This window comes from Prunus dulcis, chromosome 3, assembly GCF_902201215.1.
Source record: "Prunus dulcis chromosome 3, ALMONDv2, whole genome shotgun sequence".
In the NCBI taxonomy this organism is placed as follows: domain Eukaryota; kingdom Viridiplantae; phylum Streptophyta; class Magnoliopsida; order Rosales; family Rosaceae; genus Prunus; species Prunus dulcis.
Genome location: NC_047652.1, coordinates 15,360,729 through 15,375,657, shown reverse-complemented (window position 1 = coordinate 15,375,657; position 14,929 = coordinate 15,360,729). Strand labels below are relative to the sequence as shown.

The window sequence follows — 14,929 nt, the reverse complement described above, 5'->3', positions numbered from 1 at the left end:
TTTGAGCTTTTTGAATATTATCTTTGTACTTCCTTTAAATTATTGTTTTCCTCTTTCAACTTAATCATATATCGTCCAATATTATTCTTGTTGAGTTTTGTCCCTTGTTTTTCACTCTAAAGCTGAATTTGTATAAAGGCTTGTAGTTAAGTAGTTAAGAACATTTACTCATACACAAGTCCTTGGTTCGATTTCCCCTCTCCCAATATTTACGACTCTGGTTAACACTCCACCAACTTTAGCTCAAGTAAGTATTACAATAATTTGAGGAAACAATGTTAGGTGTTGTAGTTTAGTGGTTTGGTACTTCAATTGTCCCGCGAATCTTTGTTTTCATTTTCATAAACCAGACACAACGAATTACAAACACACACTTCAAAAGTAAGGCAGCCTGTTGGGAGCATGCAGACAAAAAATCAAAAGCAGGATTCCAGGTGATGTGTGTGTAGTAACAAGTTACACGGTGCTGCATTCATATTCTTACAATGTGTTTTGACTATTAGACAATTTTATGCCAGTTGAAAACTGACTTTTCTGCTCATGTGGAAATTGCAGCTTTCTACATATAACTTTCATTTTTGTTTGTAATATATATATATATGAGTGGACATCATCATCTGCAGACAAATCCAGATCCTGTTTCATCATTATCTTAGCTAAAGTGGAATAGTATGAAGATTATTGAGTCTAGAAAAGCTGCTGCTCGACAAACAGGATACCAGCGGAGTCTAACATCCTACGAATATATATATATATATATATATATATATATATGAGTTAGGTATTTTTTCACAAAAGTTTTTGAAGTTTTTGAAATTATACGAACATCTCCTGAGGTTTTAAATTATTTTCACACAACTCCTTTTTATTTATTTTTCATCCAAAGATGGATGATTTTATACAAAACAAATTCTCCAAATGACAAAGTTAACTTTTGAGATTGGATTGCAGATACTTTATTGAGGTTAATTTTCTCATTTACATAAGTTTTTTTTTTTCCAATGAAATCATCAATTTTTGGACAAACAATCAATGAAAAAGGGATTTGTGAAAACAAACTTAAATCTCAGAGAGTGTTCATGTAATGTTTGAGACCTGAGGAAAATTTTGTGAAAATACAAAAAAACCTCAGAAGTGTTCATGTAAATAGAAATATATTTAATAATTTGACTGGTAGCTCATTTATGACTCAGAATTAATAACTGTTGCAATCTTTTAAAGTTCGTCACTTTTTGCTTCTGTGGATATGAGGCATGCACGTCACTTGCCTGGTAAGGTCTAATTTGATGGTCTCCATGCCGTGGGAGACCCATTATTTATGGCTTCTGGACGCTTGAAGTAACTAGCAGGCACAAAATAAGCTGGCTGCAAGCATACAACGCTGGCTAAAAGAAAACATGGAGGGTTATGACTTGGGTGTGAGAAAAGGAGCTTGGACTAGAGAGGAAGATGATCTTCTGAGGAAGTGCATTGAGAATCAAGGTGAAGGAAAGTGGCACCAAGTTCCTTACAAAGCAGGTATTGATGTGAAATAGAACTCCAAAAGAGAGATAGATATATGGTATATATAGCTACAGCTTAATTAAGTAGTGAAGCGTTGTCTTGGTGTTGTTTCTTAACACACACAAAAACGACATCCTGAACTTCTCCACTCATTGTTAATTGGTTTTCTGTACGTGTTTTGCTCAAGGGATGTCATACATAAAAGGCCATTTTGATATACATGCTGTAACAAAGACAAAAACGAAGTTTAAGACGCAACCTGATAATTTTGTGACAAGTTTTGTGATAAAAACTCAATTTTTGCATTATGCATGGATGCAGGGTTGAAGAGGTGCAGGAAGAGCTGTAGACTAAGGTGGGTGAACTATTTGAAGCCAAATATCAAGAGAGGAGAGTTTGCAGAGGATGAAGTAGATCTAATAATTAGGCTTCACAAGCTTTTAGGAAACAGGTACCAATAAATAAATGTCTCTTTCCTCGCTCATAACACACATGGCACTACTGCTGTTGCCGTTGGTTGAACCCTAACCCCTAAAAACAAAACAAAAATACAAAATAGAAACATGTGCCAGCATATCCCGTGCTTTTTTTTTTTCTTTTTTCTTTTCTTTTTTTTTGTTTGTCTCGGAAGGACAAAATAAGTGGAGAGTTTGGTGCGACACCAATTAAAGGATGGCACAATAATATTCTCCCCAACATTATTGTTTCCCACACCTAGCAAAAATTAAATTAATATATCCATACAGAGGAAATTTATTTGCTCTTTGTTTTCTTGGGTGAAATTTTATACTTATGTTGGGCTCCTTTTCCTTTTACTTTATTCATCTTTGTTATTGGTAAAATCTTTCAAACACAAACTAGCATACAAGGAGTTGGCTCCTTTTGATATAGTTTGGAGCTCTAAAGAGGGGAAAATGTTTGGTTTTTCTGGGTTTGGGCTTAGCTAGTACGGGACTATGGGTTTAGTCGGTATGACGCCATAATTTTCTTTGGGTTGCCTAGAAGATGTGGAGTGGTGGTCTTATTTTAGACTAATAATTTTAAAAAACTCTTTAGGAGTTTTTTTTCTATTTAAAATTTTTATTTATTTTTAGCTTTTGGCTTTCGATACGAATTTGCTGTTTCTACCGTTTGCGGCGAATTTGTATTGTATGTCTGAGTACATGTGCTTCTGGTTGCTAGATCGACGATTTAGTCATTGCTTAAGTTGTGCATGATTATCTCCAGATCAATTCAATATGTTGTTGTGTTTGGTCACTGAAGAAGATTTACTCATGTTTGGCACATAGTTGCTTTATACTTTTATTTGTTCATCAATAATATATTATCGCTTATTTTCAACAACAAAAAACTAGCATACAAATGTATTAACTTTCTCATGCTATGTATTGAAGGTGGTCATTGATTGCTCGAAGACTTCCAGGAAGGACTGCGAATAATGTGAAAAATTACTGGAACACCCGATCGCGGACGGATTATTGCATGAAAAAGATGAAAGACAGAGCCCAAGAAACAATAAAGACCACAATAAGGCCACAACCAAGAAGATTCACCAAAAGTTCAAATTGTTTGAGTTTTAAAGAACCAATTTTGGACCATACTCAACGTGATTGGTGGGAGACCTTTTTTGATGACAAGGATGCTACTGAAAGAGCTACAGGTTCTGGTCTTGGGTTAGATGAAGAACTGCTCGCAAGTTTTTGGGTTGATGATGATATGCCACAATCGACAAGAAAATGAATCAATTTTTCTGAAGAAGGACTAAGTAGAGGTGATTTCTCTTTTAGCGTGGACCTTTGGAATCATTCAAATGAAGAATATAGAAAGTAAGTCTCAAGTCTTAGTAGTATTCTATTTTTTATAGTGTTTGTCCCAGCTAAGGAACCTAACATAGATTTATAAGGAGTTGGGCTACTACTTCCATTGCAAATTAAGTTTGGGGTAGAATCTCAATTTCCTTCATGATATCAAAACAGGACTTCACGTATTGAGCCCAATCGTCACATGTGTGTATTAGTAGCAATTAATAGCTGTTATTTTGGTTTGTTTCGTTGAAATGAGTTTATTGTTAAGTCTTTATAATTTGAACTTGGATTTTTTCCTTTTCCAATGTTTGGTGGCTGCTTTCCTCTATATCATTTAACTGTTGGTGTTAATTTAATATACTCTTGTATTATTAAAAATAAAGGTAAACTGCCAAAAACTCCCCTGAATTAAAATGCTTGTTGAAATGTCCACAATGAATTATTTTTTTAACCAATTTAACCATCAGACTATTTTTAATGGTCAATTTAACCCCTACTGTTAGTTTCCATGTAATTTCATTCAATTTTTCATTATAAATAATTATATATTTAAAAACTAAAGAAGCAAAAAAACAAAAAAAAAAACCTAGCAATCAACGTCTTCCCCACCCCATCCCCCAAACCCTCCGAATGCCCAAAAGATCTACTGGTCGGCCACTACTGCCTACGATCCAGTGTGCAGGGTGCTCGCTGATCAGAAACCTTTCCCAAGAAATATCACTGAAGGGCTCTTCAAGGTAAGCAAAGCGTTACTAACCTAATACCGAATAGAAGCCAATTCCCCCCAGTAAAGACACTCTGGTTCGAAAAGGGTCGCGCTCTCTAGCTAGGATCTGATTTGCTATGTCCCCATTCCATCGGTAGAGAATCCAGTTCCTATCCCACTCTTCACAGATGCTTCACACAAATACAAGACGTCGCCTCAGGTTAGGGGGCAGACCCGTGGCGGATTGATGAGCTACAACCCAACAACCAAAGAGACCAAAGTTCTGGTCCACAACCTCTACTTTGCCAACAGAGTAGCAGTCTCTCCAGAGACGGGGAGAGAAGAAAGAAAGGATGGGGAAGAAGAAGAAGGAAAAAGAAAAATAATATAATTTTTTTATAAAAAAAAAAGAGAAAGAGAGAAGAAATTATGATTTTACATTTTTTTTAATTATTTTTTAGTATTATCCTTGTAAAATGATAAACTTACCCTTATAATTAACAGAAAATTGAATAGAAGTCTAAAAACTTGACGGCAGGGGCTAAATTGACCATTTAAAATAGTCTGAAGGTTAAATTGTCTGAAAAAATAATTCAGGGGGGACATTTCGACAAGCGTTATATTTCAGGTAGGTATTCAGTAGTTTACCCTAAAAATAATAATATGTCGACAACTTAATGACCATAAAAGTGTTTAAAATAAATCTATCCTAGTTTTGAAAACCAAAAAAAAATCCTAGCCCCCCCCCACAGGCAGTTGAGGCTCAGTGTCAGATTTCTATCACCGTTATTTTTTCTGTTTCTTTACATTTGGAATAAGTCGAAGAGACTCTTTAGATTTTCTATGTAATTTTCACATCTCTTTTTGTGAGAGTTTTTCACCTCTCCTCTTCTGAGAGTTTTCCACATATCTCTTGTGAGAGTTTTATTTGTATTATTATAGTTTGGTTTTTTCAACCGTTATTTCTATTTGGTTGTTTTGAGTTTGCAATTTTCGTTGGGATGCATATGTCAGAGTTTCTTCAATCATGCGTATCGTTAGTGAAGGCACACCAGATTGTCTTAATTTTGATGTTAGATCGCTTCGTTATTGTAACGGCCCTTTGTGGCTAGTTTGTATTTATGGTTAGTAACTTTTTTAGCTAAATTATGAATGAAATTCCAAAATTTCTCAACAAAAGAAAAATCAGCATATGTAAAATCATGACCTATCTATATGAAAATTGTAAAAATTAAAAAGATAAGAAATAACATATCTTAAGAGTGTAACCATATAATAATAAACTGTAATTAACCCTTTTATATGAGGCAAATGCTATTAGAACCAACTTCTTATTACATTAATATTTGGACACCAGTTGTTGTGACTATATTTCATTTGCTTTGAATAATTTAAACAAGTTAAACATTGTCACGTCAGTCGATGGCCAACTCATTATGGCCAGGGAAAACTCTGGCTTTTACTTTTACTGGCCACAAATTGAACAACGATTTATATATTTTTGGTGAGGGTAAGTACAAAATTTTCCCGCGTATAGCCAAACCGTAGGAGGAGACATAGGTCTTGCTGTAGAAGCCCTGGCCTCATATGTAGCTTTGCATCTGACAAGGATTTGGACCATTCTTTTTTGGTCCTTTCTTTAACTTTCTTCTGCTTATGCCCCCCACCACCAATATAGTACTCTTTGTGGGAAATAGTTTACCTAACAGGTTTAAAAAATGCCTATAATTCAGCTTTCTGTTTTATGTTTTGTGCATGTCCAGAAATTCACATTCTTTTAAATAATAAAAAACGGCTTTCCTAAAAATTATGTATCTTAAAGCATACCTTTTGTACTAATGGCTGAATTTATTGAGGAAAACATAGAGGAAAATGAATTGTTGAACGATAAAATCTCTTTCTTGACAACAAGCAGTGTTTAGTTGCAACAGAATTTTCCATCCGCTACATTTCTTCGGAGAAAGAAAATTAACACTCACTAGTATATCTCTTCAACATAAAGTAAGACCGTGATTTTCAGGAAAGAAGGAAAACAATATCCAAAGCATCGACTGCCCTCGATCAAACCTCATTTTTCAATACAATATCAATTGCTTGCAACCCTCGGATCATATAGGAAATTGAATCCCTGCATTTTTCATTTCTGGAGAATACCCACATCGATTGTGACACACAAATTCATCATATTCGAACATATGTTTTATGCATCTTCTTGTCTATTTTATTTTCAACAAACCGTGTTTACAATAATAAAGGGGAGGATACACTCAAAACCACTCTGTTTTTAAGCCTATTAACAAAGAAACTCATCCAATCCAGAGCTGGTGGTATTACAATGCTCCAAATCTCTGCCATAATGCCGAAGCAGAGGACTTTGACAAGAAAATTTACAAACCCCTAGAACCAGGAATATCAATCCACTGTAACTGGAGTTCCAGTTCCCCTCTCTCCACATTTCTCAGTCTGATACACATGTTCTGGACAACTTGGCCATCAGTATAGATGATGCAGCTCTCTTCAGCTAGGCAGTTTTGCCTGCTCGGTTGCACTCTGGAAAGTACGGTTCCGCTTGGTACGCCTTGCACCCGCACCCGTAACGCTTCAAGAAACGGGCCAATCTCGAACTCAGCATCCCCCATTTTGTCATCAAGAGTAAATGTGTCTTTGTCATACACATGCTGCAACATCAGCACCACAAATCTTTCAGTAAAGATGCGTAAAATTTAAGTTTAATGTGAAATGCAGCTACTATGTAGCCAAAGAAAAAGTAGTTACAATGTTAACTGGAAGAGTTGGATCTGCAATTGAAAGTGTTAAATCTTCATTCCACTCGGGATTGGTACTATTCTTCACTACACGAGTCTTTAACTTCTGCATAAGGCAACACATTTATAAACCATCAGTGACAATACACAAATAAACCTTAACCAACTGAAAGCAGAGCAGATGGGCAGAGGGGACAAAGCTACAGATCATTGAAGTTTTGTTTCCCCTCCTTATTTGAAAGCATCGTGCAATTAAAACCCTATCAAAATATGATTGAATTTAAAGGTAAAGACAGAGACAAAATCATCTGCAAAAATAAAGGAAGAAGTTGAAGGAACCCCCAGAAAACAGAGTCAACAAGAACATTATCTTTGTTTGTTTTACAATTTACATCGAACATGGTCGACTCTAACTGGCTAAAATATTTGACAATATAAAGAAAAGCTTGACCATGAAGTCAACGACCACCAAAGCAATCCAAAAATCCAAATCCACAAACCTTAAAGTCCAAGACCAGAACCCTAAAACTTAAAGTCCACAATTCCAGCAAAAACCAGAAACAAAAACAAGACATGAAAACATATGGAGAGAAGAGAACCAAGTTACCTGCTTGCCCATTTTGATGACAACATAAGGATCGCTGGTTCTGGCAGTGACATCTCTAATAGCAAGGTTGACCCCTTTCTGCACTCGAACTCTAAGAAGGCCCAACAGGTGCTCCATTCAAACTTGAAAACAAGCTGTGATTATGGCACAAAACAAGGATGAGAGAGAGAGAGAGAGAGAGAGAGAGAGAGAGAGAGAGAGAGAGAGAGAGAGAGATTTGTGGATAGCTTTTTCAATCCGTGATTAAAAACCCAACTGAATTTTATACCACAACAACCAAGCCTTTCTCTACTGGGTCGTTGCAACTTGCACCATAGAGTTGATTAATCAATTAATTAACTCCATAATCTCACGCGCAGACAAGGAAATGGTTTTTATCAAACTCTTAATTGGAAGGAATTCGTGTTCGATTTTCCAGTATATAATTCTTGATCAGTGATTTATTTGCCTTTATTTTATTTGGTACGCAATTGACTGGAAAGTCCAAGCACTGGGCTGCGCCCTCTGCCCTTTCATGGTTGCAGTATTTATTTGACTTGGTCGTTTCTGGAATTTGACTTTTGGGTGGTTTTCTTGAAGGGGACGTCTTTAACAACAAATATATACGAACAAAACTTGTCCTGGTCGAACGTCCAATTGAAACATGCCTTGGAGAAAACTAGCATGAATCTAGATCAGATCCTTGCACAAGAAACACATAGCAGATGATCCAAAATAATCCAGAGATTTTAAATTAGTTTGAGGTTACCGTTAAAGCTTGAAGATTTCATTCATAACAAGATTGAGTTTACGCGTGGTTAGAAATGGGAGTAAAGTCTTACAGGAAAACATTGGCCAAAGCGAGAAGTGGAAAGGGACGTGTGTGATCACCAAGTAACTTGGGCAGCTTGTATGTGCGTTGAATCATATATTATAATATACCGGTCAATTTAGCCTATATAATATAAGCATTAAATGAAGCTTCATTTGTTAATGTTCCTTCTAAAATATCACGTATGATTGGTGTAAACAAGCGCATGTCTAGCTAAGTTGTGACAAATGATATGAAACCCCACTTTATCTTGGTATGACGTTATGGATCATGAGCCTCTGTATTTAGGTTTAGTGCATTTATTCGTATTTAGTTTAATATTATTTACGGCAATAATATTTTTATGATTTCCATCTTTTCTCCAATTTTTGATGGTTTCTCTGCTTTTTATTCCTCCAACTTGACTTACAGGAATTCTTGGACTGTCCTAACAAATGAGTTTGATTATGATGTTGCCCCTTTTCTTAAGTTTATAGATTTGGACCTAAAGAACTCAGAAATTGTGCAAATTCCTAGAGAGTGCTTTGGTTTTCTTAAATGGTTTAAATGGTTATTACCAATAACAGAATCTATGGTTTTGAACAATTATGATAAACCAAAACATAGCTTGGCTACTGAGGCTTGTGGTATAATAGCTAATTGCCCATAACTTTACTAAAAGAGAAAGAGGTAACTTCGATGTTTGAATCTTAGGACAATGTCTTGTAGAAAGGTTTGTGTAGTGTTTAGAATTTGAGATGGGGGTTTGGAAGGAAAAGGCAAATAAGGAAAGGGTGAATGCTTGAGATTAACAGTTACAACACCTACAAGGTGCTTGTTCTTACTGCTCTGACATTGCCTCTCCAATTTATAAGCGCTGGTAGCTCTGTCTTGCCTTAGAAACCCTAACATATTGTCTTCTTGCTCTTTTAGCTAGGTCTTTTTACTTCTTTCTCCTCACTTCCCCCATTGCTAAAAAAATAGGATCGGATTCGGACTAGCCCATCGAGCTTGGGCCAGTTTTACAGGCCTAAAATGAGGATTAAAAAAATTATTTGAAACCAAAATGAGAATCAAATAAACAGTAATGTACTACATAATGAAAATCAAGTTATTCTAATTTGTTTTCTCACATCCCATATGTTAGCAATACATACTACATAGGTGGATACCCTTCTAAAACATCACTATTTTGACATTTATGAACCAAAGACTCAAAATTGTACACAGCGACAGTGTGGATGCAATGCAAATCTAGAGACCCTTAGAAGTAGGAACATCAATCCACTGCAATTGAAGTTCAACTTCCCCACACTCCACATTTCTCAGTCTGAGGACCATGTTTTGGACAAGTTTGCCTTTGGACCAGACAATGTAGCTCTCTTCAGCAAGGCAGTTTTGCCTATTTGGTTGCACTTTTGTGATTATTGTCCCATCTGGGAGGCCTTCCAAGCGCATCTTCAAGACCTTAATAAATGTCGCAACCTCAAACTCTGCATCCCCCATCTTATCATCAAAACTAAAGGTGTCTCTGTCATACACACAAAGCCTGATTGGGAGATTTGGGTCTGCAACTAAGAGTGTCAAATCTTCATTCCACTCAGGATTCACATTCTTCTTCACCACCCTGGTTTTCACCTTCTGCTTTTGAACATAAATTCAACAAGCTATCAGTTGAAATGATAGATATTTGGAATCACATCAATTTCTCAAAGCTCTTAACCTCAACAAGACGTAATTCAGAAAGTTGTTTGGTGGAGAACCACCACATAGCAAAGTTGGGTGTTCATTGATTTCCTGGTCAATAACTAATGTGCCTGAACCCATGTCTTTTTCATTCCCGTGGGGACAAGAGAGGCACTTGCACGTCACGGGGGGATAGCACTGTTAACTGACAAAGCAAATGTCCTCCACAGAAGCACATTACTACCAGATTTTGTTTTGGTGAAGACGGGAAACATTACCACCAGATTAAAAATAATAATGTCTTGATGACTTCAAATAAAATTACAAACCAGATCCCTTAGTGATATCAATATTCTGGAAATCAAAACAAATGTTTACAGCAACAGACAGAAAATAAGGAAACCATATAAATTCCTTCATTTACTGTTCTTTAATCTTTACAATGAAAGAAAACAAAAAGAAATAGATTCCTTTCTCTTTTCTTTTTCTTTTTTCAGATACCCTCTTGTGTGGTTGGAGTTTTTAATACTATGAAAAAAGCAACAACTAATAAGGCCAAAAAACAAAAAGGGTTATTTAAGAGGTTTCCAGAAGACATGACTTAAACCCAAACAAACACTAGTACAATTATAAACAGAAAATATGAATATGTACAGTGAAACAACAAGTGATCCTACCAGATCCATGTATTGCCATCAATAACCTAAATTTGTAGAAAATAATAACAAAACCAAGAAACCCAGAAATGCAAATGGATCAAGAAATGCAACAGAAAAGTAAGAAAGACAAATTATCTGAAAAGTAAACCATTTTCATTATTAAAGACAGCCAAATGAGTTACCTGCTTGCCCATTTTGATAACAACATAAGGGTCACTGCTTCTCATGTCTCTAACAGCAAGGTTCACTCCTCTTTGGATGTGAATTCTCAGAAGACCCATCATGCTCTCCATTGGATCCATATTTTATTTTTATTTATCTTCACAAAGTAAGAAGCACCAGAAATCGCAGGAGTAGGAGTAGGATGAGAGGTTTGATTGAAGATTGCAATTTGGGAGCCTCAGTCTAAATCTCAGTGGCTGAATCAAGTTGGCTACCAAACAACATTTTATATTGACCCAATAGCTAAGCCAATGTATTTTTTAACTTTACTCTTTGTATTTCTCAACTGTTCACGCGCTCTTCCACACTCTTCTACTCGTTTATTTTGCCTTTTATTTTATTTTATTTGTCATTATGGGGAGAGATTTTTTTATTTTTTCTGTCAAAATTAGGAAAAAGACGAGAGTTTTCACACACTATCAAATTGTCACTAAGATTCGAAGATGAGATCACTAATTTGTAAACCAAGACTCTTTTTTATTAAACTATAACCGTCCATAGCTATTTTGGGGTGAGATAGTGTTAAAAATTTGACTTATGGGGGCAAAAATTATCTCACTCAGTCTCTAATGCGCCTGATTGTGTGCACAAATTGACTATGCTCCAATAAACCAGGACTACAAGTTGGCTATGTTAATTCTTTATGGTAAAAACAAAAAAAAAACGAGTTCTAAGCTGGCTCAGGTATGAATTAGGTGTTTTTTTTTTTTTTTGAGAACCTTTCTTATTGAGAGGTCCTCATCATGAGTCGTCATATACAGTATTACAGTTGGTAATTTCACTCAAATATATATATGGGAGGGTAATTAATCGTATCAATAACACTAAATGTCAAATTTTTATTATTAATTAATGTGACAACTTCTTATTTTCTGTTAATAAATAAGATTTAGAATGAAAATGATGCAATTTTGCTGACTTTTATGCATGTTGTATGCCTTGCAAGTTCCGAGCGAGAACTTTAGGTGGCTTTCGGTAATGTTTTCCCACGTCGTTTTCCAAACAAAAACAAAAACAACCCAAAATATGTTCGGTGGTGTAAACTATGAAAACGCGGAAAACAAAGTTAGAAAACAAACTCAACTTTTCTTCCAAGTTAGAAAACAGCTTTTTGTTGTTTTCCCCATTTTCAAAGGAAAAGTGAAAACACAGGAAATGGTTTAATGGAAACACAGAGAAACCCACACGAAAAGAGGAAGACCCCACTGCCTCTGTCAGCTTTCTCTCTCTCTTCGCCTCCTCCTCATCTCGCCCTCTTGCAAACACAATCTCAGATCCATTCCTCGTCGTAGCCTGTCTCATCTGTGACAAAATTAGGCTGATGGTTGTGAAAGTCTTGGTGATGAATTTCAATGACCTAATTTGGTTTTATTTTATTTTACATTTGAGTTGGCCAAGATCGAAGAATTTGGTAGAATTCCAATCTGCTATGCTTTATTATAGTCACAAGGTATGTGATAATTAGTAGAGCAGAAAGAGGAGGGGAGAGAGAGACAGAGAGCAGAGGGAGAAAGAAGAGAGAGAGAGAGAGAGAGAGAGGAGGTAGTGAAGGAACTCATCCAACAAAAAAAATGTTTTTTTTTAAATTATTCTCAAATTGTCATACCAAACACGTTTTTCACTATTTTTATTTTTTGAATCTATTTTCCAATTAATCTACAAAAGCATTTTCAAATCCTAAAAATGCAAATTCATTTTCTCGTTTTCATTATCATAAAACATTCTCCAAAAACCTTACCAAATGGGATATTTTTACTCATAATTAAAAGCGAATGAGATTCTAGATCTGAGGATGATGATGTCAACAAACGAGTGAGTCATAACTAGGGAGGATAATAAAGTGGTTCTAATTTGAACTTCTAATTACTTTGGTGCGTAAATTTCCCAATAGGAAAATGTTAGGTATAATACATTGTCTAGCACCTCTTTAATAGAGGGTCCTATTGTATTGATGGGCTCTACTTTTATTAAAGAGATAATACACAATATAGTATATAAATGTGATAAACCTAGCATTATCCTTTTCAATATTACATGTCGTTTCAATGGCAAATTCGCTGAGTACTCACCAAAGATATAGAATTCATAACACAAAAAGATTGTCTACAAATCCTTCCATTGAATAATGCATTGGAGATTATTTGTTTGTCATAAAACCAATGTCATTCTGATCGAGACTCTTTGCATTCTTCATTTTGCATAATTTATATATTGTTGCCTAATTGGCTATTCTGTTTGTTAGTCCAATTTTTGCTATCAACTTCACACAATAATTTGGTTGCGAGTCAGATTATAATTTCCCTTCTAGATTAAGTTTGTGGTAAGTAGTACTTCCCTTCACAATGTTAATAGAAATTTTAAAATTGAATTTCCACTCCTATTAGATATGTAAAGTCCCATATGTGTGTCATGTCAAACTTCTTGACGAAAGCTGATGGTAGAGACTACTTGTGAGCACATATATTAACTTTGAGAACCACGAATGACACAAAAATAAAAAGCAAAACAAAAAGAACTTAACCTAATAGTTTAATTAACCTTAGGAATGTTTTGCGATAAAAACCCCAAAAAATAATTATTGATCTTACCAGAAGGAAGATGTTGTTCTGGTCAGATTGGTGCTAGTAGGCATCAACAAAATCACACACAATAATTGAATGAATCAAATAAATCGTAATTTTAATAGAAAATGAAACTCAAGCTGTTCAAACTTTTCTCACATCCCATGTGATTGACACCAATACATGGGAGGATAAAAACTCAAATACCATCTCTCACATCTGTGAACAAAAGAATTCAATAACCAGGGCCCCAAATACAACTATACAGAGAAAAAGAAAAGAGAGAGAGAGAGAGAATGCAATCTAGAGACCCCTAGAACTTGGAACATCAATCCACTGTAATTGGAGCTCAATTTCCCCACACTCCACATTTCTGAGTCTGAGGACCATGTTTTGGACAAGTTTGCCCTTGGACCAGATGATGCAGCTCTCTTCAGCAAGGCAGTTTCCCCTGCTTGGTTGCACTCTGGCAATTATGGTTCCATCTGCTAAGCCTTCCAAGCGCATCTTCAAGGCTTTAATGAAAGAACCAATCTCAAACTCTGCATCTCCCATTTTGTCATCAAAACTAAACGTATCTTTATCGTACACACAAACCATGATCGGAAGATTTGCATCTGCAACAGAAAGAGTCAATCTTTCATCCCACTCAGGATTCAAATTCCTCTTCACCACCCGAGTTTTCAACTTCTGCAATATCAGAACCCAGAAACCCATGAGTCCAAATGGATCAAGATTCAAGAAAAACATCACAAAAATATACCATTTTCACCACACACACCAAAAAAAAAAAAGAGTAGCCAAATGAATTACCTGCTTGCCCATTTTGACAACAACATAAGGGTCACTGCTTCTCATGTCTCTAACAGCAAGGTTCACTCCTCTTTGGATGTGAATTCTCAGAAGACCCATCAAGTTCTCCATCAAATATTAATCAAACTGGTTTTATGGTTTTCACAATTCAAGTACCACCAAAAAATCCCAAAGGAGTTTAAAAGGCTCTGTTTCTAAACAGTGAAGTGGTTGAATGAGTTCTTGATACCAAACCACTGGCTTTCCTTTCCTTTTATACACAAAAGTTTGTGAAGACTATGCCTTCCTCCTTTATGCTTTAACTAGAAGCCACCCGTTATCCTATGTGCCTTCAATTTTTTCAACGGCGACCAATCAACATCAAATCAAACCAGCAAGAGTCTCACGCGCTCCTCTAGACTCTCACTTCACTTTGGTTTTGCCTTTCCTTTGTTTTTCCTTTTTTCTTTCAGTCTGCATTTTTTCTTATTTAGAGAGCGTACAAAGTTTGACTTAGGGTAGAGTGGCTTACGGGTCGGGTTTTTATTTGTTTAATTATAATTGACCGGGCAATCCAAGGTGCCGGATTGTGATGGTGAATGAATGTCACTGTGTGTGTGGTCGATTACAGGCTACTACCGGGCTTATTTGACTCAGCTGGACTTGGACTATACGAGATTACAGCAACTATAATTAATGTAAATATGTATGTAATTAGGTGATGAGGTGTTACAGTTAATCATTCGGAGTTAAATTTGGGAGGATCAATAATAACAAGTAGGTAAAGACGACATTTTGGGGATTTTTTTCCTTGATGAGGAAGGCTTTGGCTG

At 35.8% G+C, this 14,929-nt stretch overlaps 4 protein-coding genes across 7 annotated transcripts; 1 reads left to right on the top strand and 3 right to left on the bottom strand.

The window, feature by feature from the left end:
• The first annotated feature begins 1,397 nt into the window (after positions 1-1,397).
• On the top strand, positions 1,398-3,243 carry LOC117622438 (transcription factor MYB114-like). The gene is made up of 3 exons (XM_034353106.1): positions 1,398-1,518; positions 1,825-1,954; positions 2,898-3,243. The coding sequence occupies exons 1-3, from the start codon at positions 1,398-1,400 to the stop codon at positions 3,241-3,243; spliced, it is 597 nt and encodes a 198-aa protein (XP_034208997.1).
• Positions 3,244-6,066: 2,823 nt separating this feature from the next.
• Positions 6,067-7,845, bottom strand: LOC117621549 (protein C2-DOMAIN ABA-RELATED 4-like). Of its 3 annotated transcripts, none has more exons than XM_034352098.1 (4): positions 7,603-7,845; positions 7,387-7,564; positions 6,790-6,885; positions 6,067-6,692 (listed from the first exon to the last, which is right to left on the bottom strand). In XM_034352098.1, exons 2-4 carry the CDS (start codon positions 7,501-7,503, stop codon positions 6,402-6,404), a joined length of 504 nt encoding a protein of 167 aa, XP_034207989.1. In that variant the 5' UTR covers positions 7,504-7,564; positions 7,603-7,845; the 3' UTR covers positions 6,067-6,401. The 3 variants fall into 3 exon arrangements, with proteins under 3 accessions (XP_034207989.1, XP_034207991.1, XP_034207990.1); XM_034352100.1 differs by having other exon boundaries at positions 7,387-7,520; positions 7,655-7,845; XM_034352099.1 differs by having other exon boundaries at positions 7,387-7,845.
• Positions 7,846-9,251: 1,406 nt separating this feature from the next.
• On the bottom strand, positions 9,252-10,988 carry LOC117621453 (protein C2-DOMAIN ABA-RELATED 4-like). Of its 2 annotated transcripts, none has more exons than XM_034351937.1 (2): positions 10,704-10,988; positions 9,252-9,820 (listed from the first exon to the last, which is right to left on the bottom strand). In XM_034351937.1, exons 1-2 carry the CDS (start codon positions 10,821-10,823, stop codon positions 9,431-9,433), a joined length of 510 nt encoding a protein of 169 aa, XP_034207828.1. In that variant the 5' UTR covers positions 10,824-10,988; the 3' UTR covers positions 9,252-9,430. The 2 variants fall into 2 exon arrangements, with proteins under 2 accessions (XP_034207828.1, XP_034207829.1); XM_034351938.1 differs by having other exon boundaries at positions 9,255-9,817; positions 10,704-10,985.
• Positions 10,989-13,401: 2,413 nt separating this feature from the next.
• Positions 13,402-14,490, bottom strand: LOC117621452 (protein C2-DOMAIN ABA-RELATED 4-like). Its single transcript, XM_034351936.1, has 2 exons — positions 14,118-14,490; positions 13,402-13,994 (listed from the first exon to the last, which is right to left on the bottom strand). Exons 1-2 carry the CDS (start codon positions 14,226-14,228, stop codon positions 13,608-13,610), a joined length of 498 nt encoding a protein of 165 aa, XP_034207827.1. The 5' UTR covers positions 14,229-14,490; the 3' UTR covers positions 13,402-13,607.
• Between the last annotated feature and the right edge of the window lie 439 nt (positions 14,491-14,929).

Excerpts from the sequence above, each read along its gene's own strand:
- LOC117622438 (XM_034353106.1), top strand. The coding sequence starts at position 1,398 with ATGGAGGGTTATGACTTGGGTGTGAGAAAAGGAGCTTGGACTAGAGAG. Across the intron at positions 1,519-1,824 it reads CCAAGTTCCTTACAAAGCAG|GGTTGAAGAGGTGCAGGAAG; the intron begins GTATTGATGTGA and ends GCATGGATGCAG. Across the intron at positions 1,955-2,897 it reads CACAAGCTTTTAGGAAACAG|GTGGTCATTGATTGCTCGAA; the intron begins GTACCAATAAAT and ends TATGTATTGAAG.
- LOC117621549 (XM_034352099.1), bottom strand. The coding sequence starts at position 7,503 with ATGGAGCACCTGTTGGGCCTTCTTAGAGTTCGAGTGCAGAAAGGGGTC. Across the intron at positions 6,886-7,386 it reads TCATCAAAATGGGCAAGCAG|AAGTTAAAGACTCGTGTAGT; the intron begins GTAACTTGGTTC and ends TGCCTTATGCAG. Across the intron at positions 6,693-6,789 it reads CAACTCTTCCAGTTAACATT|CATGTGTATGACAAAGACAC; the intron begins GTAACTACTTTT and ends CTGATGTTGCAG.
- LOC117621453 (XM_034351937.1), bottom strand. The coding sequence starts at position 10,823 with ATGGATCCAATGGAGAGCATGATGGGTCTTCTGAGAATTCACATCCAA. Across the intron at positions 9,821-10,703 it reads TTATCAAAATGGGCAAGCAG|CAGAAGGTGAAAACCAGGGT; the intron begins GTAACTCATTTG and ends TATGTTCAAAAG.
- LOC117621452 (XM_034351936.1), bottom strand. The coding sequence starts at position 14,228 with ATGGAGAACTTGATGGGTCTTCTGAGAATTCACATCCAAAGAGGAGTG. Across the intron at positions 13,995-14,117 it reads TTGTCAAAATGGGCAAGCAG|AAGTTGAAAACTCGGGTGGT; the intron begins GTAATTCATTTG and ends CTGATATTGCAG.